The sequence below is a fragment of the Cervus canadensis genome, chromosome 4 (assembly GCF_019320065.1).
Source record: "Cervus canadensis isolate Bull #8, Minnesota chromosome 4, ASM1932006v1, whole genome shotgun sequence".
NCBI classification, from domain to species: domain Eukaryota; kingdom Metazoa; phylum Chordata; class Mammalia; order Artiodactyla; family Cervidae; genus Cervus; species Cervus canadensis.
In genome coordinates this window covers 25777275-25802505 of record NC_057389.1, presented here as the reverse complement: position 1 = coordinate 25802505, position 25231 = coordinate 25777275, and the positions used below count along the sequence as shown (strand labels likewise).

At 36.4% G+C, this 25231-nt stretch overlaps 1 protein-coding gene across 2 annotated transcripts in view; it reads right to left on the bottom strand.

Moving 5' to 3' along the window:
* The window catches only part of EDIL3 (EGF like repeats and discoidin domains 3), a 541530-nt gene that overhangs the window by 401249 nt on the left and 115050 nt on the right, over positions 1–25231 (bottom strand). For both annotated transcript variants that reach the window (XM_043464715.1, XM_043464716.1), the window contains exon 2: positions 14182–14310. In XM_043464715.1, coding sequence (XP_043320650.1) covers positions 14182–14310 — 129 coding nt within the window. The remainder of the gene's footprint in view (positions 1–14181; positions 14311–25231) is intronic.

The following is a 25231-nucleotide window of genomic DNA, read 5'->3' as shown; positions in this document are numbered from 1 at the left end:
GGAATCTATGAACACAATAACTTGATAGTCATTGTGCTTATCTCAGAACCGCTTTCCCAACACTGAGATTGGTATTACCTTAACTGTTTATTTCAATCTTATTGCAAGAATAATACATAGATTAGGCTTTTAATGGACAGAGTACTCTAAAAGCACTATTAAAGGGGGAAAGGGTGAAATAAAAGAATATCCTTGACATTATGGTGATTGGTAAACTGCTTAAATGCCCAACTTCAACATTTAATATATGGCCTGATACCCAGAATGATTATGAGGCGAGCCTTACCACAGAAATTTTAAATCAGCAAACCATTGTGGAGATAATATAGCTCAACCTCCATAGCTAAATAATTAATAGAAGCTGACAAAGGTCTGAGCATGTTCTGTGATGAACCTTGATTTATGTCATTTACACCATTTATGCCATTCAGTCAATTCCATTGACTGAAATAGAGATGAGCTGACATAAACATATGTCTTGTTGAAAATATTTAGTAGCTACTGTGTTGATTAGTAGCAGTAATGAGTTCTATACCCAATTGCTGTCTATGATTTGGATGAAGCATTTGGGGATCTGATTTCTCAATTAAACTGTTACCAGGCAAATACACTCTGGGGGTTTACCAATGTGCTATGCAAAGAAGGTGCTAATTCTTACTTAAAATTTGCTATATTTTCCAAGGATTAGTACTTAAGAAAACAACCTTATCTGTGGTTCTTTTACTGAGAAACTAAAATTGTGTCCTCCCTACTTTATTTTACAAGCTTTGATAAAAATAAAGATAACAACAAATGCTGATTATTGTCCATTTTAAATCATAGTTTAGTGTATTTTATACTTTCAGAGGGAAAAATTAAATATATTCCGAAAAGGGTTTGGCTCAATTCTCTCTCATTATATGACTCATTTAAAAATTATGTGTTGTCACTATACTTCAAATATGGATTACAGAATTTGCTTTCACATAAATACTTTGATATATGCTGAACAATAAATTTTCCATGAGCACAAATTTGTCTTGATGCATCATGGTTTTCCTATGGCTTCAGGGGCTGTGGCCAAATAAGCCTTCAAACACAGTGACATCTACTTGAAGCTCCTTGAGAAAAGATTCATGCCTTCTATTTCATTGTAGTAACCATTATGCTTTGCCCTAGCAATTCCTTGTAACAAAAAGTATGATTCTAGCACATAATAGGTGCCAATATTTGTTGATCAATCTAATTCACTAATATTAAATACTACAGAGGGTTCAAATAGTTTTAAAGGAATGTTAACCTATCAAAATACAGATACGTGTAAATCTATGGCTGATTCATATCAATGTATGACAAAACCCACTGAAATGTTGTGAAGTAATTAGCCTCCAACTAATAAAAAATTTAAAAAAAAAAAAAAAAACAAAATACAGATTTCAATGAATCCTTAATGCTTCATTGCTTTCTCTTCATTCTACCTTCTATGTAATTAATGCTACGTGGGAAGAGGAGAGCAAAGGTTCTGTCATTCATCTAATAGCCTTTCACTTCCCACTAGAAACATACTAATCTTACCCCTACCTCGTACCTTTATCGAACCTTCTTAGGTTTTCCTTCCCTAGTCATTCTAAGTCTGTTCCATACTCTACATACCCTAGAGCCATTTTTTAAGATTTCTTTGATAAAATGCCTCTCCTTCTCTCCTTGTCTTACTTTTAGAGAATAGCCTTTTCCTCACAGTATTTTTTTTTTTAACCAATCTAACTGAATTGGTAAAAAAAAATTTCATTATTTTATATGAATATGTATAGTTTGCCTTTTTTAAGGACAAACTATTTAAAAAGGACTATTAAAAAAGTCCTTTAAAAATGATTTATGGCCTTGTTTAAGTAAAAAATAAAATGGGATGTAGCCTTCGTGTGTGTGTGTATATTAGTCACTCACTCATGTCCAACTCTTTGCAACCCCATGGACAGTAGCTGCCAGGCTCCTCTTTCCATGCAATTCTCCAGGCAAGAATACTGGAGTGGGTTGCCATTTCCTATTCCGATAGCCTTAATAAGGCATTATAAAAATATATTTGATAGGACAACAATGTCTTCTTTTACTAAGTATATTTTTTCTCCTCCTATTATACAAATAACTCCAAATCCACATTACTATGATTAAGTAAATCTAAGCCCATTAAGCTTTCTTTTCACCAAAAAACCCATCATGATAACTGTTTACCTTCCCAATATAATACTCATGATAGAAAAGTTCTCAAATAACTCTTATCCCAATCATTTACCTTTAAGAATTTAGTCTAAGGAGACAATGGTGAACATACACACACATACACACAATTTAGTTAGAAGAATATTTACCAAAATGTTGATAATAGAAGAAATTTATATGGAACTTATATGTCCAAAAATAGGGGCTGGCTGAATAAAATGAAAGTAGATGATGGAATGTTAGCTAGATATTTTAATGTCAGGAAAGAATTTTTAATGAAATGGAAAGATATTAATTTCATATCTTAAATGAAAAAGAGTGATCAAAGAATATGCTACATATAGTACAAGTTTTATGCACATGCATGTATACACATATAGACAATTTTATATAAAGATGTCAATTTAAATTGCTATCAGTCTTTATATCACTGTAATAAGGTGTTCTAGGTGGCTCAGAGGTAAAGAATCTGCCTACCAATGCAGGATACACGGGAGACATGGATTCAGTTGCCAGTTTGGGAAGATCTCCTGGATTAGGAAATAGTAACCCATTCCAGCATTCTTTCCTGGGAAATCCAATAGACAGAGAAGCCTGGTGGACTACAATTCAAGGGATAAAGAAAGAGTCAGACCACTTAGTGACTGACTAAACAACAACAAATTCCAAGATAAAAGCTGTTCACTTTTCTTCCTGTTAATGGCATTTAGCAACTCAACCTAAAGATAATTACATTTTCATTTTCTTGTTTCTATTGTAATTATAGGAAGAACATTTTGTTTATTTTTTAGCAACATATCAATTTCCTTGAAATAACAGAATCTTAACACCTTGTCACAGTTGGTTAATGGCAATATTATTTTTTAATGATTTGCTTTGTTTGGGATACCATCGGTTGATGAGTACTTAATTTAACTGAAAGGAAACAACAACAATTGTTAAAATCAAGCAATAGACTGATGGTGAAAATCATTGACGAAGATAAAAGCAAGTAACAAAAATAAAAAAAAAAAAAAGCAAGTAACAATATGCTGGCATGAATGCTCACTCACTTAGTCATGTCCAGCTCTTTGCAACCCCATGGACTGTAACCTGCTAGACTGCCCTGTCCATGGGATTTCCCAGGCAAGAAACTGAAGTGGGTGGCCACTTTCTCCTCCAGGGCATCTTCCTGACCCAGGGATTGAATCTGTATCTCCTGAGTCTCCTATATTGGCAGGCAGATTCTTTACCACTGATACCTGTAACGGCACCGGTAAGTCCAAGAAATGGGACAGAAGGTTTTAAAGATTGCTGGACATGTTTTAATTATTTTATAAGTCATTTGCAAGTCTCCTATACATCTCTTTTCAATTAAATTGGAAGAAAAATTTTTCCCCAGAGGTTAATACTAAATTTGTCATTTGGCCTATCACTTAAAAATACTAACTTTCATAAATATAGAGTTGTACATATTGGTAGTGCCCCAAATCCATTTGGAATCTGAATAAAAGGAAAAATTAATGTCACTTCAAATTTACATGCTTCTAGTTTCTTCAATGTATTTTCCTAAAATAAACAGAAAATAATCAAGCTTTGCCTTTTAAAGAACTTTGTACTTTTTCCTCCTTTATAAAAAATAGAGGACTGTTTTGATAAATATTAGTGTTATAAGTTTTTTGTATTCATAGCTTCTAACATGAAAATAAATATCCAGAAAGGTATCTACATGCTTACCAACTTTTTACTGCAGTCCATGGGGTCACAAAGAGTCAAGACATGACTGAGTGACTGAACTGAACTGAACCAACTTTTTGTACTGCTAATAAAAAAGTTAAAAGATCAAATAAAAAAACAGCAAACTAACATTTCAAGGTAAATTGTAGAACTGGCTATAAATTCTTCCTTTTGCATCCTCGCCTTTGCAGTGCTGTGCTGGGCTTAGTCACTCAGCCGTGTCCGACTCTTTGCAACCCCATAGGCTGCAGCCTGCCAGGCTCCTCTGTCCATGGGATTCTCCAGGCAAGAAAACGGGTGGGTTGCCATGCCTCCTCCAGAGGATCTTCCCAACCCAGGGACTGAATCCAGGTCTCTCGCATCGCAGGTGGATTCTTTACCATCTGAACCATCAGGGAAGACCTGCCTTAGAAGGATGAAGTGGAAAATCCTCCCAACAAAACTATGCTGAGCTAACGTGACACAGGCTGCGATCTGATAAGTGCTTGTAATTGGGGTTTGATCTTGCTCACTGCTTTTGGGACCTTTCCATGACCATTCTGTAAGGAAGCTTGAACTGTCAGAGACACACCAACCCCTCCAAGCCATCTTCTTCCACTAGGCAGTACCTGTTAGCCAGGACACCACTTATGCAACTCACAGAATTGTGAAATGAATTGTTATTGTTTAAACCCACTGAATTTGGGATTTGTTACGCAGAGAAAGCTTAATGATACACATCTATCACTTCATTCATGAGATATTTATTTCTAACTAATGGGAAGGGTATACGTAGAGAAAAAAAAAAGAGATTGGTTTAAATGGCATACATCAAGAAAAAGAATTTATACAGTGTCTTTTCTTAAAAATAAAAGCCTTACCACACATTGGCATTCATCTTTTGGCTGGGCAAGAGAGGATTTCTGTATTTGATATTTTCTGAAGTTCTTTGATGTTATATTGATATATATGTTTTCTGAAGTTAGTATATAATTGGGTTTGGAATTGCAAGCTAACAAACTCTAATCATTATAATTAACAGTAAACACGAACAAATTTAAAATTAATAAGCTGGTTTATATGCTATGTTATAGAAATTTATATATATATAAAACAAAATTATTTTTCTATAATATATGCAAAATAAATGGCAAAACATTTCCCTTAAATTATTAACTCTGTCATCTTAACTGTAAAATTCTGTTTGTATGAATACATACTTAATCATTTTTATTATCAAAAAAGTAAGTAAATATAACTCTGAAAATAAATTCCTTTGACTCTCACTGACTGAGAAATTTCTAAGCTATCATGCATGGCTAGCAGCTTTTGAGAAAAGATTTTAGTGTATGCAGAAGAGCTCTCATTATGATAATTTCAGGAAATATGGATTCAATCATGAACTATCCTTCCTTAATCCAAGAAGCAATCTTAAGGGGAAAAAACTGATAACTACTCATAATGTCATGTAATATATGAATAATTTAACTGAAATTTACCAAATCTCTCATTTGGTAACCAAAGTTCAGAAATCTAAAAATAGCTTCACTTTACCCAAGAGATCTACTTAAAGCTTGTTAATATTCTGGTATTTCATGATCACTATCAAGAAGTCTTTTAGACAGAGTCAGTCAGTCTTTGCTACACTATTTGAAATTCTGACACTGATCACCTTCTAAAAGATAAATATGAATGTGGCTATGCATGGAGCAAGATGTGCGGTGGAAATTGGTAGTTTTTTCTTTTAAATTTTTATGAAATACTTTATGTTTTGGAGGCAAATGTAACTGATTTCTCACAATGAAATGCAAGCAGAAGGACAGATTAGCAGTGAAGGCCACAAATTCAAATGAGATCGGAGGGCCACAAATTTAAAAGAACCTGAATTCATGTTAGAAAACAGATACTGATTACCAAAAGGAAATAAGTTTTGATGGAGTACTACAGAAGAGGACAGAAGACATAATAGGATAAAGCATCTTCATGTTTACTGCTTTTTTTCTAAATGAGAAAATCTGATCAGAAGCCTGTAAAATGACAGAGAGAATAAAGAGGAAGAAGAAGAAATGAAATGGTATGCTAACTTTGTTACCCTGAACCAAACAGGGTAACTTTGTTACCCTGAACTCTCAGGGACACAGGCACTTTGAATTCTAAAAGTAATGATAGATTCTACATTACTACCAAATTCCTATGTTTACATCCTTTGTTTTCAGACTGATAGCTTTAATAGGTTAAATGTATGCTAAATATTATTGACATATCTACATAAGTCATTCAATACAGTTTATTCTTAGTAAAATATAAGCTTAGGTTGTATATCATATTTCAGAATCATAAAGCCATCACAGTTCCATCTTAAAAGAAAACCCCCCTCTACCTAAATTTCTCTTTAGTTACTGTCCTCACTCTCCCATCCATATGCAATGAGGGCATCAGCTCCTCTCTCTGTTCAAACATCAACCTCTCAATCTTTCCTAATAATCTGACCAAAATATATATCTAGTCTTATTCCAGCTCACACTTGTCTTTATTTTTTAATAGAGCTTACATGGTAAGTATAGTGATTTACTGTCTAGTCCCCCTTTAGACTAGAAGACTTGTGATATCTTTTTTAATGGTTATTTCTCACTGCCTGGAAGAGAGTCTAGCAGAGAGTATATGCTCAACAAATATTTGATGGATGGACAAATAATTGAATAAATTGATGAATGTTTAATATAGTCATTTTCTAAAACTAAGGACTACTTTTTAGAGTAGTTTTAGGTTCACAGGAAAACAGAGGACGGTACAGAGATTTCCCATATAGTCTCTGACCCCACACAATTCAGTTCAGTTCAGTTCAGTCGCTCAGTCATGTCCGACTCTTTGCCAACCCATGAATCGCAGTACACCAGGCCTCCCTGTCCATCACCAACTCCCAGAGTTCATCCAAACTCGTGTGCATCGAGTCAGTGATGCCATTCAATCATCTCATCCTCTGTCGTCCCCTTCTCCTCCTGCCCCCAATCCCTCCCACCATCAGGGTCTTTTCCAATGAGTCAACTCTTCGCTTGAGGTGGCCAAAGTATTGGAGTTTCAGCTTCAGCATCAGTCCTTCCAATGAACACCCAGGACTGATCTTCTTTAGGATGGACTGGTTGGATCTCCTTGCAGTCCAAGGGACTCTCAAGAGTCTTCTCCAACACCACAGTTCAAAAGCACCAATTCTTTGGCACTCAGCTTTCTTCACAGTCCAACTCTCACATCCATACATGACCACTGGAAAAACCATAGCCTTGACTAGACGGACCTTTGTTGGCAAAGTTATCTCTGCTTTTTAATATGCTATCTAGGTTGGTCATAACTTTCCTTCCAAGGAGTAAGCATCTTTTAATTTCATGGCAGCAATCACCATCTGAACTGATTTTGGAGCCCAAAAATATAAAGTCTGACACTGTTTCCACTGTTTCCCCATCTATTTGCCATGAAGTGATGGGACCAGATGCCATGATCTTAGTTTTCTGAATGTTGAGCTTTAAGCCACACTTGCATAACATCCCCCATTATCACCACTCCCCACCAAAGCTACATTTGCTACATTTGCTTCCCACATTTGTTACAACTGATTAACTTACATTTACTCATCATAGCAGTCCACAGGGTCACAAAGAGTTGGACACAACTGAGTGACTGAACTGAATTAAACCCGTCATAATCATCCAAAGTCTATAGGTTACATTAGAGTTCACACTTGGTGTTGTATATTACATGGGTTTGGACAAATGTATAATAACATGTATCTAACATGTGCTACAATATCATACAGATTATTTTCATAACCTAAAATCTTCTTTACTCTGTCTATTCATCCCTATCATGCTTCCCCAGCATCCACTGATCTAACTGCCTCCAGTTTTGACTTTCCGAGAAGGTCATATAATTGGATTCATACAGTATGTATGTATGTAGCCTTTCAGTCTGGCTCCTTTCACTTAGTCATATGCATTTAATGATCCTCCATGTCTTTTCAGGACTTCATAGTTCATTTTTTAAAGACCTGAATAACATTTCCATATTTTAAAACATATCTAGGAATACAGGGGAACTTCCTCAACTTGATAAAGACTATCTATAAAAAACTTACAATACCAGCATACTTAATGATGAAAACCTCAAAGCTTTCCCACTAAGATCAGAAATGCTTTTTAAAATATTTAACCCAATTTATCTATTCACCTACTGAAGGACATCTTGGTGGCTTCCAATTATTGGCAAATATGGATAAGATTGCTATAAGTATCTGTGTGCAGGTTCATGTAGACTTAAGTTTTCAACTTCTTTTGGCAAATACCAAGGAACATGATAGCTAGATCATATGGTAAGAGTATATTTTGTTTTGTAAAAAAACTGCCAAAGTATCTTCGAAAGTGTCTGTAACATTTTGCATTCTCATCAATAATGAACGAAAGTGCTTTCCAGCACGCAGTATTCCGGCATTTAGTATTGTCAGTGTTTTAGATTTTGGTTATTTTGAGAGGTGTGCAGTGGTATCTCATTCTCTTAATTTGCATTTCCTTGACAACACATGATGTGGAATATCTTTTCATATGCTTATCTGTCTTCTATATGTCTTCTTTCCTCCTAATCTTTGTACTTCCTTTACTTGTCTTACTGCATTAGATAGCACTTTTAGCACAATATTAAAACAGAGTGATGAAAAAAATAAATAAATAAAATAAAACAGAGTGATGATACAGGTCATCCTCGCCTTGTTTCTGATCTCAGTGGGAAAGCTCTGAATTTCTCAACATGAAGTATGATGGTAACTTATAGGCTTTTTTATACATATTCTTTATCAGGTTGAGGAAGTTCCCCTGTATTCCTAGCCACTTTATAAAAAAAAATTTCCTCTAAATCTTCATGTGCCACAATTGATTCCAACAAAATTGATCTTGGCAAGACTATCCATAAGTCACAGGTAATCAATGTAAATGTTTGCCTTGGTCAACTTCACAGTATTTGGGCACTGCTGACCACTCATTCCTGTCTGCTCTTAACTTTGGTGGCACAACCCTTTCCTGGTTTATCTTCTGTCTCCCTAACCACTCTTTCTCAGGCTTCTTTATAGATTTTACTTTCTCTTCCTATTGCTTAATTCTTGGTCCTCTCATTTCACAAGTTGTTCTACTTCTGGACAGATTCATACACTCCCTGAGCTTAAATAACTGTCTGGATAATTATGACTTCAAAACCTGTTCCTGCTGTCTTTACTAATATCTAGCAGGTTCCTCCAATTCAGTAAATGAAATATTCGTTTTCTGCCTTCCAATCCCTTGTATCCTCAACATTCACTGTCTCAGTAAATGGCACCAAGTTGCTCAGGCATCAGAAATTTGAGCTGTTTCTTCTTTATTCCTCCCTTTATGTAAACACCTTTTATTCGATAACCTTGTAAGTCATGAATAATTATATATTGCATCCTTTAAATACTTTCATACTTTAATTGAATACTTTAAATACTTTAATACTTACTGACTCTCTCCTTTCCACCTTGTTCCTGACCCAGACTAAGATCATCAAATCTGACCTGGTTTCTGCTGTAGCCTACAAATTGTCTCCTAACTTACTCTGCTATGATTTTTTTTTCCATATTGCAATGGCTGTGATTTCCTAAAAGCACAAATCCTCTCCATTGCTCTTAAAACGAAGTCCAAATTCCTTAGAACATCACTCAACACTGCAGAATCTGCTACCATCACCATTGCCAGACTCATTAATGGCCATCAGTTAATGTAATTATGACATCTTTTATCTCCTGGCTTCAAAAAATTGTTTCCTCTATCTGGAATACTTCTAGCTTTCGGCCTGGTGGATTAAAATTATTCTTTGGAAATATGTCAAAATACTATTTTTTTCCGGTAGGCATGCATTCTCTGACACCAGCTTAAAAGAGGACACCTGCTTTATATTCTTATGGCTCCATCTAGTTCTCCAATCACAAAGTCCATCATATTTATTTACTTATATATTTATCTGATTTCCAAGCTAAATAGCAAGTCCTGTAAATTTTGTTTACTAATGTATCTCTGCCATTAGGTAACTACTACTTAGTCAGTGCTTAGTAAATATTTGTTTAAGAATAAGTGAAAGCTAAAAATTTTATTTTTTTGAAGTCAATCACATTGTCCCCCTTGATTACATGAATATACTATGTAATTGATTTGTAAAATTTGTATTTGTTACTAATTCACCAAATTATTCTGAAAGCATAGAGTGGAGAATTACACCACAGAATTCGGATGCTTTAATAAGTCCCAAGATTTCCATATATGAATGCTAGAGTATTCACTAGCAATAGAAATTTTTCTATGAAGTAAATGTGTCAACGTTTGGCTCAAAACTCCACAGTGCCATCCAAGAATGTGAGTAGGTAATTGGGAAGTAATTTGGGGTTTAACCACATGGTGCTCTGTCCACAAGTCCCCTGGAGAGGGTGGCGCTGTCCAGTGAACACCTGTGCAAACACAGGGAAACCTGGCTGAAGTCGTCAAGTCAGGATGCTAACTAGGCTTTTTTTTCCCTTTCCTTTGCTCATAGAGATGCTTTCCTATTGCCTTTTTTGGAGATCAGAAGTGAGTTTTCATAACTCTTAAGGGGCTGAGAACACTGTGTGTAGCTGTGTCTGTATAAGGGATATGTGTGTGTGGGGGAGGAGCAGACAAAGAGATGGGAAGTGACAGAGATAAAATAATGATATTGGGGTACACAGCTAGATCAAGAAGTCCAAGGGAAAGCAATGCTGTCTAGTAAAGTGAAGCTCACAAATGTGAATGAGTTAATTTCTCCAAACTGGTAGTATAGAAATGTAAGTGAGGTGAGGATTGACTGCAGACAGGGTAAAGTGCTCTGTGCTTACCTGACACTACGGGCTTTGGGAGGCACAAGTAAAGCACAAAAATGGATGAGGCTCTCTTTGAAATAAGCAGCATCGAGAAATTAGGTTTGAGGTAAAATCAAAATGCAATTTTTATCTCTGAGAGTAGCATACGTTTGAAATCTCCCCCTGAATATACTGCAATAAAGTATATTTTTGATTGTAGAATAAAGAGTAATGATAATGTTTAAACTTGGGTCAAAGCACATGTTTTTTAAGCTAATACAGACCTGCTTATTTTCTATTCATTGCAAATTTAAGGCAATTTAGAACTTCATATAATCACAAAATGTATATGGTTCAAAAGGCTAACAGAAAGCTTAGACATCTCCATCTGTGGGAGGATTAATGTGAAAGTAAAAATACAGCAGTGGGGACAGTTCAAATCATTTGTCTTTTAAGACGGCACATTAAAATACCTAGAGCTTTGGAGGTAAAAATAAAATTCTAGTATACTCTATTCTTCTGCATCAGCACTACCCAAAAGCAGGGAAACAACAGCAGTGGCCCAAAAATGTTCCAGAGAAGTAGTAGATTTTTTAAATTAAAAAGGCAAGGTGGTCTTTAATGATCTAATGTTCATATATTTTGTACCAATTGTTGCTGTTTAGTTGCTCAGTCATGTCAGCTCTTTGCAACTCCATGGGCTGTAGCCCACCAGTCTCCACTGTCCTTTGGATTTTACAGGTGAGAATACTGGAGTGGATTGCCATTTCCTTCTCTGGGGGACCTTCACAACCCATAGACTGAACCCGTGTCTCCTGCATTGGCAGGCGGATTCTTTACCACTGAGCCACAAAGGAAATCCAATAATTAGTTTTAAAGTCATGAAAAAAATAAGGTAGACTAGGTATTAAAGATATTCCTATTAACTATTTTTATTCAATAAATACTTAGCATTGCCTGATTATATGCAAGAGTTAAGAAAGAGGAGGAAGAAATGTGGGGGCTTCCCGAATAGCACAGTGGTACAGAATCTGCTGGCGATGCAGGAGCTGCAAGAGACATGGGTTCGATCCCTGGGTTGGAAAGATCCCCTGGAACAGGAATGGCAACCCACTTCAGGCTTGTTGCTTGGAAAATTCAATGGACAAAGGAGCTTGGCAGGCTACAGTCCCCAGGGTTGCAAAGAGCTGGACATGACTGAACGACTGAGTACATACACATACAGAAGAAATATTAGGTGCTTTAGTAACAGAGAATAATGAATCTTTGTAAATTTTAATTATATAAGCATTTGATTTTTCAAAGTCTCACTGAACTATGAGGAATATGGCAGTATGTTTAGTTTTTAAACTACTGTAGACTATAGTACCATTCTGATAAAATGACAAATGTTTTAAGATGTGGCCCCAAATATTCAAGTATTTATTTCAAAATTCTATGAAGATACATATTCGTATAATCAAAGCTCTGGTTGTCAAGTGTCATGTACAGATTTGAGAGTTGGACCATAAAGAAGGCTGAGAACCGAAGAACTGATTGTGGTGCTGGAGAAGACTTGAGAATTCTTTGGACAGCAAGGAGAGCAAACCAATTAATACCAAAGGAAATCAACCCAGGATATTCATTGGAAGTATTGATGCTGAAACTGAAGCTTTAATACTTTGGCCACCTGATGCAAAGAGACGACTCACTGGAAAAGACCCTGATGCTGGGAAAGGGTGAGGGCAACAGGAGAAGGGGGTGACAGAGGATGAAATGGTTGGATAGCATCTCTGACTCAATGGACATGAGTTTGAGCAAGCTCCTGTAGATACTGAACGACAGGGAAGTCTGGCATGCTGCATGGGACTGCAAAGAGTCAGACATGGTTTAGCGACTGAACAACTGGTTTCTTAATTGTTAAAACACATTTGCCTCTTCAATTCCAGATTTAACTTTTATAAAGTAGCAACCAAAACATTATATACTATAAATCTAAGGCACTGCTGATTTGGGGTCAGTGGACTCAAAATATAGCACTAAATTCTATTCATATATTTCTGTTAGGAATACTTATGACTCTAATTTTTCTCAGAAATATAGACTTTTGTGAGGAAAGATTCCTCATATTAAACTCTGAAACTCACTGTATATACTTGGAGACTTGTCAAAGTAGTTAAAAGTTTTATTTCTATAACACTGCATCAAATCCCCTAAACTAGCAGCAAGTTAATAAAAGCTTTAAAAGAGAATTGTCTTTGAAATGAATCAAATGAGCATAGTATCTGTTAACAATAACATAATCAACTTTTTCAAATATACTACAATATTACCAATGTAACAACAAAAAAAAAACAAGTGAGATACACTTGTACTTTAAAAGGTAATGCACACTAAAATGCAATAGGTAGTGGTCAAAAATGGCTGGTTAGTGGTTTTATTTAATTATTCTTTCATTCATTCAACCAACAGTTATTGGGTTCCTATTACACATTAACTAAGTCAGGTGTATTAGATACAATGATGAGTAACTCATACTGATCCCTTACTATAGACACAATTACTTCTCTTCTTCAAAACTATTTTTGAAATGCTATGAAAACTTCTGAGTTCCAAAGTTTATGCTGGTTGACTGAACTTTAATGCAATGCATAATTGAGTTTTCCTATATTGAACAGATACAGTCTACTTTTTTCTTCTTAGTATTGACATTAAAAAGAATTTTTTTTCAAATGTAACCATGATATTACTTTTAATCAGAGGAAAAAATATCTATATAAATTTACATAGTGCTAAATTATTTAAAGTACCATTACCTTCTCAACGGGGAGTAATTTTGAAATTATGGAAGTTATCCTGAATCCATAATGATATATGCCAGTGAAATACTTCACACATGAAAACATTTTGAAATGTGATCACTGGCTGATATTTACCAAGCATGTTTTTGAAACTCTGAAGAACAATCCAGCTGGAATAATTTTTCTTTCATCATATATTTATAGTCTTAGAAAAATAATTATTAAAACAGCTATAAAATATTGATGAATATTTTCAGGCAGTAAAATAACTTCTATTTTATTTACAGTGACTATTTAACTTAACTAAATTGACTTGGAAATTACTTTCCAGTGAAAATCAAATTTAAATGTATATTAATATTAGAAAGATAAGAAATTTATTATATTCAAGTAGTACATGTAGTGCCTTTAAAGTATAATGTTAATCACTAAGTCATATTTTTAAATTATTTGTGAGCACTACAAATAATAATATAATTTAAATACTAAATAAAAATGTTAAAATTGAGAGACCAACAGAAGATTACACTAATTAGCAACACACAGCAATCTTATACAGAGCATTCATAATGCACTGATCTCCAAATGTGTCAGTCACTCATGAAAACAATGATGATAGCTATTGAAATGTTTAAATCTTGCACTTACCAACCTCCACAACACTAGAACAGTTGGGACCTGTGAAGCCATCTGGACACTTGCAGGAAAAGGAATCATCAGACAATCCTGACAAGCAGATACCTCCATTTTCACAAGGATTGGGATCACAAATATCACCTGAGAAATAAAGAAACAGATATTGACTTTTTTTTTTGCCTTAGGCACTAAACTGTATTATTTCATAACCCCCACTCATCTTCCTTTGATAAAATCACAATACTTTATATAGATTTACAGATAAGGTAGGCAAGACCCATTTGAAACCATGTGCTTCTAAAAGAGATGGTATGTAACATGGTTAAAATTAAATTTTTCAGTTCAAACATTGCATACTATAAGCAAGTAACGTACTTTGGAGTTCTTTCATTATGTGTAAATGAAAGATTTTCTAATTTGTTAAAGAAGATTAACCAAAATGTCTGTAGTTGACTGGTCTACTAATTACTCCTATAAATAACCTATCTATATCCACACATTTTGCTTGATAACTTTGCAAGTTCCCTCAATAAAGGGGGTGTTTATTTCTTGATGTCTAGAGTCTGGGCTTATCCATGTGACTTGCTTTGGCCAGTAGGGTGTTAGGAGACTTTGTCAGTTGATGTTTGATAAATAATTTGAATAATTCTGCTTCCTTTCTTGGAACTCTGCCACAGCCCTGAGAGTAAATTCAGCCTAGGCTGCTCAAGAGAATTGAGAGGAAACATGAAAGGAAACAGAAATAACTTGTGCAGTAACCAAAGCTGAAAACACATGGCCATGGCTTTAATACAGGTAGTGGATAGAACCTGGAAAAGGACTGAAAGAATGGCTACAGGAGGCCAGAAAAATGGGTTCTCTGTGCTATCTAGAGAGATGCAGTCGGTAAGACTATTACCTGAGGAAACTTTGGTGAAATAAAATGTACCTAATACACTTTTGTATATGAATAATGACGTTCGTAGGCAGAATGTAAAAGTGTCACTTGATTCAATAACTGTATTTGATAAGGTATGATAAGAAAGAGACATGCTAAATAAAGAGCAGGTGAGTCTGAAAGTTAAGAAATAGGGAGGCAGCAGGACTTATGATAGAAAACAAAACAATTTCTCAACCCCAGCTTCTCAAACCAGTGAAAGATCAAATCCAGAGCTTTGTCAGAAAGACACGGCTTCAACATAAATATCAAATGAAGGCTGTAGCTACAAGACCTTTGTGAAAACATTTCATGTAACTCAGGTGCAGCCTGAAAGAAACTCTCAGCTAAGTAGAAAGAGACTCTAGAAATCTTAAGGATATTATCCCTGAGCAGCCTGACAGATCCAAAGTGGTGCTGATCAGGCATGGAGTAATGAACAGGCTTCAGAGAGTCACGGGTGTGGCTTTACAAAGAGCATGTGAATCAGATTTAGAAAAGCCCGTACAACTTCTAAAAGAGCTTTATAGGTGAAGGTGCCATCTCCTGGAATAAAAGGGAATGAAGCTCTTCAAAATTAAAAAAAAAACAGTGGGGCCCCAACTTCCTTCCTACTTGGTATTTCGTAGGAACTTTATTCCCCTACAGAAGTTTTCTCATGAATTATTTCGTCTCTTTCCCAGACTAATTGCTCTAAAACTATACAAAAAAGGAAAATGGAGGTTAAGATATTTGTGAAATTTATAAAGCAGGTCATTAGCTATATTAACATGATAGACTAAAATACTACATTAGCACTGGATCAGATATTAGAAAAAGAGTCATGAAATAAGTTAATAAATGAATGAAAGAATATGCTTTGGGATTACCATAGAATTTAGCATGGCTGAACCCTGGAGTATTTGATTGGCAATGACTGAGAAAGTATAAATATGCTTGATAGATGTCAGATCAGGGGAGATTAAAGAGTGACATCACCAATTATCAGTTGAGACAACAAATGTTTTTAATATGTATTTTAAAGCTTTAACGTGGGCAGATATATTTTAAGAAGATTATTCTGGCAGCATTACCTATCAAGTGCATTTGAAAGTGGAGGCTGACGACTGGTAAAGATATTTCAATAGATTATTTATGTATCTCTTTATATATCTAGCAATTGAATCTATTTGTCCATCCAACTATCTATTCTTTGAGTACCTATTTAATGATAGGCACCAAGCGGTAACATAGGAGACATATACAAAGATAGTCCTTATGATCAGTAAGTACAGATCCCACTACAGGAGATGAAAAAGATAGAAACAATTACAGTACATGATAATAAGAACCATGATTAGTATACATGATCCAAATTATAGGATCACAGGAGACTTCTAAAAGGATGCAGTACTGTTCAGTGATGCAGAAGAAAAGAAGGTACAGGCTTACCATCCCAGGACAAGAAAATAACATATATGAAGGAAAAGGATCACTGCTCATCCCAGGAACTTCAAACAGGCCACTATAATTAAAGCATAGAATAGTATGATGAGTAGAAAGAAATGAGCTCAGAAAGGTAGCATGGTCATCTAGATAAAGGCCATACCCCAAATTCTGAAGCTTTCCTGTAAGCACTGAAAAATCATCAAAGGACTTTACATATGAGGAAATATAGGATCACTTTGGTGTTATGGAATGCTGACTCAGGCAACACTGTGTTGAATCAAATGGAGGAGTCAAGGCTGATGGCAAAAGGACTAAGCATGAATCTTCTGAGGTAGTCCCATAAAAAACGATGACTTTCTTAACTCTCTTTAGAGGTAGCTATGGACAAGGAAAGCAATGTAAGCACCATTTAAACCCAATCCAGTTAATAAATGCTAGCTAGTAAGATAGAAAATGATAGTCCCCCGAAATCACTACCTCCCCGTTAGAAAAAAGGCATTATTGTTGAGGTTGTCTAGAAAGTCAATTACGAGTTTAAAAGTGTGATCCTGCCCGTCTTTCCTCAGTGTGAGCAGAAAAGCACAGCTCTGTACAGTCAGACTACCAACACGGCCATCTGCTCACTCTGTACATCGCATAAAGATGAGTACTAACACCGAAGCTTTTTTTTGATAAGATGTCAGTCATATCTCTGTGCATTGTGAATACTACAGAAAGAGGAATTCTACATTCCCCAGACGAGGATCTGTTGTTGCAGCAATGTCAACAGATCAAGGAACATTGCAGGTGTTTATATTGATTTATTTACACTGACGGGAGTGATCTCCACAGGAGAAAGGCAAGGCGTGAACAGTATCCTACAGGTTCACAAGAATACAGGCTCTATTTATACATTTATTCAAAATCAAGATCTCTCATTCTGACCCCTCTCACTCCTAGAGCCAGTTCCCTTCATGCGAGCTCAGCAGAGTCACATGGGACCACGATGTCCGGTCCCTCTGGTTGACCCCCCATCACACAGAGCTTTGTTGGCCCAAGAAATCTTTCTTAGTGCTTGCGCCGCCCTTTCTAAGTGATCATACTTAATCCAGTAGGTTTTCCACAGGTGTGTCTGCTGGTCATACGCTGTTTCTGTGGTCACAGTGAGACAGGACGGTCTGTTTACCTCTCATTATAGCTTGTAGATGCCAGCTGCTCTTCGGCTGACCTGTTTTCTCTCTTGTGCTTCTTGTTCTTTCTGCTAATTACTTATTTTGAAGACGTTAATATTGTGAAAATCCGTATTTTATCCCCATTATTGATATCTACTCAGTGTCTTTCTGAAACGTAGAAAAGAAGTAATAGATTTGACCGAAATGTGCCGGTAGAACCAACAGGACGTTGTGACCAAACTGATGTGTGGGTTGAGGGAGCGCAAAAAATCTGGATTGATTTCTAGAGCTCCTGCCTGTACGACTGTAAGGCCATCTTTCATAAGGAAATATCATGGATTCATTGTTAAAGGAATTACTGTGTTTAAGAAGTCTGCAGAGTATCCAAAATGAAAATGTCCTATAAAGGTATCAAATGATCAGATATGGAATGAAGAGCATTTGATAAAACATGGATTGTTAAGTACAGATGTGAATACTATAATCCAGTGAGAGTCATTAAAGGGAGGGGAGGAGAGGGGAGCAGAACAAAGGGGAAGGGAGAGGGGAGAAGTCCTTGACCACACTAACAAAGGAGAATAAAGAGGGAAGATTCTTCAAGAGAGGAGGAAAATAGTGACAAGCCTCTTCCACAACAATAGATTGGATATGTATATCCAATCTATTCACTTAGGGTCTAATATGTCAAGGACTGCCTGAGATTAATTAAAGGCCCCCACATGTAGCTGTGATAGATGGATAATGTCAGCAAAAATCTAAGTTTAGATGGGCACAACGGAACCCAAAGACAGTTAGGGTTATTAGAGTCTGTGCTATATATTTGTTTCCCCACACCTAATTATTAATAGCACCCCTGTGTGTCAGTTGGGTTCTCCATGAAGACAAAGAGTATAGCAAGCTTATTAAGAAGTAATGCCCAAGAAAGAAAAAAATGAGGAAGTAGCAGAAAACGGCTGGAAAAGCTCTCATCTTGCGATGCAGATCTGATACCTGTGAAAAGAAATGGGTGGTGGTGGGGAGCAGGGGGGTCACTGAAGGAAGACTGAGCTGAGGAGTCTCAGTCTATAATGCAAAACTGACAGTCTTAACTAATCTACCTGGGAGCTCCAAAGCAAAGATTACACTTCAGAGGAATCTCCCAAAGGTGGAAATGACCAGACACTTGCTCAGTTTTTGACAGGAGGAGGCCCAGGCAGAGTGAAGTTCTAAGGCTCTAATGGGATCATGAAGAAAGTGCTACCAAAGACAGTCAGGGGAAGTTAAGTGCATTCTTTGCAGCCAAACAGCTTGTTCTTTCTTGAAAGGATATTGCAGCCATGCACTTCCATGGGTACCAAGGTCCTCTTTCACCCTCAAAGCTGTCCTGGTTTGGATAAGTTACATAGTTACTTTGGTCAAAACCAGGGTATCTTAGCTTTCTTTCTTTTATCTACACTCACTATCTCAGTAGGCTGATACCTTCAGTTCAGTTCAGTCGCTCAGTAGTGTCTGACTCGTTGTGACCCCATGGACTGCAGCACACCAGGCCTCCCTGTCCATCTCCAACTCCTGGAGTTTACCCAAACTCATGTCTATTGAGTCAGTGATGCCATCCTACCATCTCATCCTCTGTAGTCCCCTTTTCTTCCTGCCTTCAATTTTTCCCAGCATCAGGGTCTTTTCAAATGAGTCAGCTCTTTGCATCAGGTGGCCAAACTATTGGAGTTTCAGCTTCAACATCAGTCCTTCCAATGAATATTCAGGACTGATCTCCTTTAGGATGGACTGGTTGGATCTCCTTGCAGTCCGAGGGACTCTCAAGAGTCTTCTCCAACACCACAGTTCAAAAGCATCAATTCTTTGGTGCTCAGCTTTCTTTATAGTCCAACTCTCACATCCATACATGACTACTGGAAAAACCATAGCCCCATAGCCTTGACTAGACAGACCTTTGTTGGCAAAGTAATGTCTCTGCTTTTAATATGCTGTCTAGGTTGGTCATAACTTTCCTTCCAAGGAATAAGTGTCTTTTAATTCAAGGCTGATACCTTAGGTAGAAACAAACCCTTTCTGGTTAAAATTTCAAGTCTAACCTAAATGTACTTCAGGGACTTCTGATTCTCTGTCATTTCAATTAATCTGAAAAAGCATCAGCTTAAGAATCCTGATTGAAATGCAGCTGACTTCTGGATATCAAGTCAGTGTTTTGTTGTCTCTTAGTTTCCCAGTGGATGCATTGGTAGAGTCTTTTAAAACTAAGATGGCAACCGGTACAAGAAGACAGGCTCAGGAACGGAAAACAGGACAAAGATGCTTTCAAGGTTCTTTATTTCACTGTCAGCAGGTTCCTAAAATATACCTCTGTAGATTGTAATCTGTGTGTAGTGTTATACCTTGATGCTTCTTGGCTGGCTGGCCTCACCTGCTTTAGATTAGGACAGATGTGTTTAATTTGAATCTAACTATGTTTTATGATTCCATCTGCAGTTTATGGCAGACTCAGGCAAATTAAGCTGATGCCGATTTGCCTTTTGGCAATCCAATGCAGCAATTATTTTTCCCAGGGGCAAGAAATCATTGCAGGCTAAATTTAACTTCCCATTTGCCCGCTCTCTCCCCCAACTCTCCAGAGTTCTGTTTGGAATGGGACCATCCTGTCTGTGCTCAGCGTCCTCCTCATTCTTCTCACTGACCCACCACCTGTTGCCAGTCACCTCCTGTTCAAAATGATTTAGGGACTGTCTTATTTCACTTTATTATCAATTGCCTGATCTTTTAGCCAAAATCGCAAAGTGTGTACGAATCTATAAAATACAGCACTGCAGAAGACAGTACAGAAAAGAAAAAAAAAAACCCCACTAAAGTTTGTACCATTATGATTTTGGTTGTTTTTCTGCGAGCTCAGTATACAGCCATGCAACTTGTGATGTAGGGAAAAGGAGAAAATTCTGTTGGCACTAATCTGGGAATCGGGTGGACAGAACAGCTAATTTGCCTCATTGATATGTAACTATCTGATGGTTTATGCATTGAGTTTTCTTTACATATTACTGCTTATCTTCAGTTTACAAATCAGAGAACCCCTGACTCAGTTATCATGTATTGATACTCCAGGAACCAAACATTAGACACTGGGAATGTCACCTAGATGAAGACACATATGAATCCTGCATTCCTGAAATTCATACTATAGTGGAGGGGATGCACATAAAAAACTGACAAATAAGCAAGGTATTGTCCACTGTAACAAAAACCATGTTGGGGTGGGGGAAAGGTAAGAGGAGAACAAACTGATGAGAAATGCAGTAAATACAACTAGTTACTTAAGATACCCAGTCAAGAAGGGCTTCTTTGAAGAGGTGCCACTTGAGCTGAACCTGAACATTAGCCAATCATGTTAAAAACTAGGGAAGAGTCTTCCAGGCAGAGGGAATAGCAAGTGTGTGGCCTGAGTGACAGGCAAGAGAGTGATGAATTCAAGCAATACGAGGAGGCCAGAGTGTCCAGAATACAGTGATAAAGTGTCCCTAAATGTTTTTTGTCAGCAACAGAGTTTTAGCAGGAATCAAGTTATAACTAAAGCCCCACATTTGATTCTCTGTCCTTATGATAATCAAGGATATTTCTTCTAAGCCTACTCTTACTATATTATCAAATATCTACTGAAAATATATTATTATATTTCTATTTTTTAGATATTAATATAGTTACACAGTACTGTATTAACATAGTGTTGGAAATATATGAATAATTTATTTCGATGAATGCATGCATCTCCATTTCCTTTGTTCCTTTAGCAATCCGAGAAGCCACCTACAATATATCTGTACCTTCAGCCCTGCCCTCTCCTCATTTCTGAAAGAAAATTTGTATACAGATGCAAAATTAAAAACAAAAATGTAGTAACATATCTCTAAAGCATATAGCTACACTAACAGAAGATATTAATATTAATTTCTTCAATATCTCTGCAAACTAAATGTAAAAATTGTCACAGTACATATTTATATGTGGTAAAGTAAATGGAGACTATATTTTGTTTGTTTTACTTTGGATCTTTTTTAATGGAATTATAATTGACAATATTATATTAGTTTCAAGTGAGCAACAAACATAGTGATTTAGTATTTTCATACACTACAAAATGATCACAACAAGTCTAGTTACCACATGTCACCACACAGAGTTATTATAATATTACTGACTATATTCCCAATACTGTAATATTACTTCACCGTGACTGTTTTATTTTATAAGTAGAAGTCTGCACCTCTTAATCCCCTTCACGCATTTCACCCATCTTCCAACCCTCTCCCCTCTGGCAACCACCAGATGTTCTCTCTCTCTGAGTCTGTTTCTGTTTTGTTTATTCACTTGTTTTTGTTTCTTTGGCTGTACTGTGGGACTTGTGGGATTTTAGTTCCCTGAGCAGGGATCGAACCCCTACCTTAGTAATGACAGCTCAGAGTCCTAATCACTAGACCACCAAGGAATTCCCCTTGTTCATATGTTCCATTCTTTAAACCCACATTTTAGTGAAATCATATTATATTTGTATGTCTCTGTCTGACTTATTTCACTTAGCTTAATACCCTCTAGGTCCAAGCTTACATAATCAATTCATCTATGACAGAGGTGGCAAGGATATTCATTGGGGGAAAGACAGACTCTTCAATAAACAGTGTTGGGAAAACTGGACAGCTACATAGAAAAGAATGAAATGACTATTTCCTTACACTATACATAAAAATAAATTTAAGATGGATTAAAGATTTAAATGCAAGACCTGGAATTATAAAACTCCAAGAATAAAACAGGTTCTAAGCCCTTTGATACCATTCTTAGCACAATTTTGGGGGTTATGTCTCCTCAGGCAAGGGCAACAAAAGCACAAATAAACAAATGGGACTACATCCATGTAAAAAGCTTCTGCACAGCAAAGGGAACCATCAACAAAATGAAAAGGCCAACCTATTGAATGGGAGAATATATTTACAAATGATATATCTGATAAGGAGTTAATATCCTAAATACATAAAGAACTCATACAACTTAATATCAAAAACAAACAAACAAAAAACAACCTGATTAAAAAACAGACAGGGGACCTGAGTAGACATTTTACCAAAAAAACACATGCAGAAGGCCAACAGGCACTTGAAAAGATGCTCAACATCCCTAATCACCAGAGAAATGCAAATCAGAACCACAGTGAGATACAAGAGACCATTTAAATTCCTGTTCTGCAACCAGGACAACCTCATCTTCCATTTATTGCTCTCCATTGAACTTGGCAGTTAAACTATCACTTCATTTAAAACTGAAAGAAAACAAAAGCTTTGTCTTCAATTGCACAAGTTAGAATTTGAACCAACCTGTAAACAGAGTACTTGGCAAAATGAGCCACTTCTCATACACAAGTGAGCAATAACTCTAGTTAAAATGAGATAAAGTTCAGGAGAATTTGCATAGTCAACCTGGTAAAACTCACAAATGTTAGCACCCTTATGACTTACTGCCAGTGAAATTGTACAGAACAAAATAAATGTCACTTTTGAATCAACAGTAGGACTGAATTTACTTTGGTGCCTCTTGAGGACCATTTGTGCTGAATACTGCAATTTTATTTGCTGTATGCTCTAATGAATTTGATGCATAGATTTTTATTTTAAAGTCTTTCTTCACAAGCTAAAGCTTAAAAATGTGGACAGTTTAAATTAAAAAACAAAACAAAAACACTGTTCAAAAGGTTTGATGTGATTGTTAGCTTCATTTGTGCTTTAAAAACAAATTTTAGTTGACGTTTCAGACCATCCTGCAATTTGGAAGAGAAAGAAATAAAATTAAAAAAAAGAATATTCGTATTGAGAAGACCTGTCATTTCACTGGAAAAATCATGTGACGCACTTGTAATGAAAGAAAAATTAACACCTTGATGTCCACAGGACTCCCAATGACCACATGCAGCTAGGGAAGACACAAATCTAATGAAAGAACATGGAAACTTTGTAGACTCACTCAGGGATACACTAAAGCTAATTTAAAGCAGGATGTTTCTTAGTCGTTTCTGTTGTTTAGTCTCGAAGTTCTGTCTGACACTGCACCCCCCTGGACTCCGGGCGTAGGCCCCCAGGCTCCGCTGTCCGTGGGATTTCCCAGGCAAGAATATCAGAGTGGATTATCATTTCTTTCTCCAGGGGATCTTCTCAACCCAAGGACTGAACCCTCGTCTCCTGCTTTGCAGGCAGATTCTTTACTGCGGAACCAACAGGGAAGTCTGTCTTAGCTGTTAGCCAGTGGTTTATCCCACTATTTTTAAAGATAGATTTTTTCTTCTTAGATAACGTTTTAAACGTGAGGGAAATATAGTATTGAAGAGAGTTAGAAGGAAATCAGCAATAATTTTGAGGGTTGACTATTTGAATTTTACGTCCTTTACCACACAGCTTCAATCAAGGCTAATTGCATGAAAATATAAAAATATTTTGGGCTCTACATTTTGAAAAAGGCTTTTGGCATATTTTGTATTTTAAAACACTCTAGAGAGTCCCTTAAAATAACAAAATCTAGAGTTTTTAGAATTGAAAGGGACATTAGAGATGATCTAACCCAGTGGTTCTTAAACTTTGCTGAATATTAGAATCACAGGGGAGTTTTTAAAATTCCTGATGCCCAGTCCAATTAAGTCAGAATCACTGGGGTTGGAAAACAGACTTCTGCATTTCTTAAAGCTCATCCAAACTTTTCAACTTATTAAAGAAGAAGGAACACAAATAAGAGAATATGAGGAAGGAAAGAAAGGAGGAAGGAAGAAAGTTTGTATTTTCCTGTCTTCAACTGAGAGGAAGGCAAAAGAGGAAAGAATTTATTAGACTAGCTTTCTTGGTAGTTCAGTATGAGTTATGGGAAAAAAAAAAAAAAATACCTGCGGGAAGCCAGAATCAGCAAATTGAAAATAAAGGCACACAGCATGTTAGGGAGAGCAGAACAGATACTACTTACTACTAACATATATTGAATTTCCATAGAATAATTAGCTGTAACTTTATAAATCATGAACTAATTCAACCATATCATGGAATTCCCAAGTATATTTTGACTATATTATTTCTACCTGTGAAGAATATTCATCAAGTTAATATTAACTGAAGCCCATTTACATTCCATTAAGTGATAATTGCTGCACATATTATGGGGCCCCTGATAGACAATCACCTGTTCTTTATAGAGTCTAACAAAAGACATAGATAAGTTGACAGGTAGTTACCATGCCATGTTAGGTCTATGAGAAGGGAAACTCCTGGTGCCAAAGGATCAGGAGAGAGCAGCACCAAACTCTGCCCGTGAGTTAGGAAGCTCTCCCAGGGCAAGTGATCTTCAATTCAAAACAAGAGGATTAATGGAAACTAGCCAGGCAAAGGGATGGCCCAGAGACCCCCTGCAGAGGGGAACACATGTGCAAATGTAGGAAGCAGAGCCAGAGCCCTGCTTAAGAAACCGGATGAAACTCGTTTTAGCTAGACAGGAGAGAGAGAACAGAAATGCAAAGAGGCAAGACTGAAGAAGAAGCGTTGCCCAGGGTGTACAG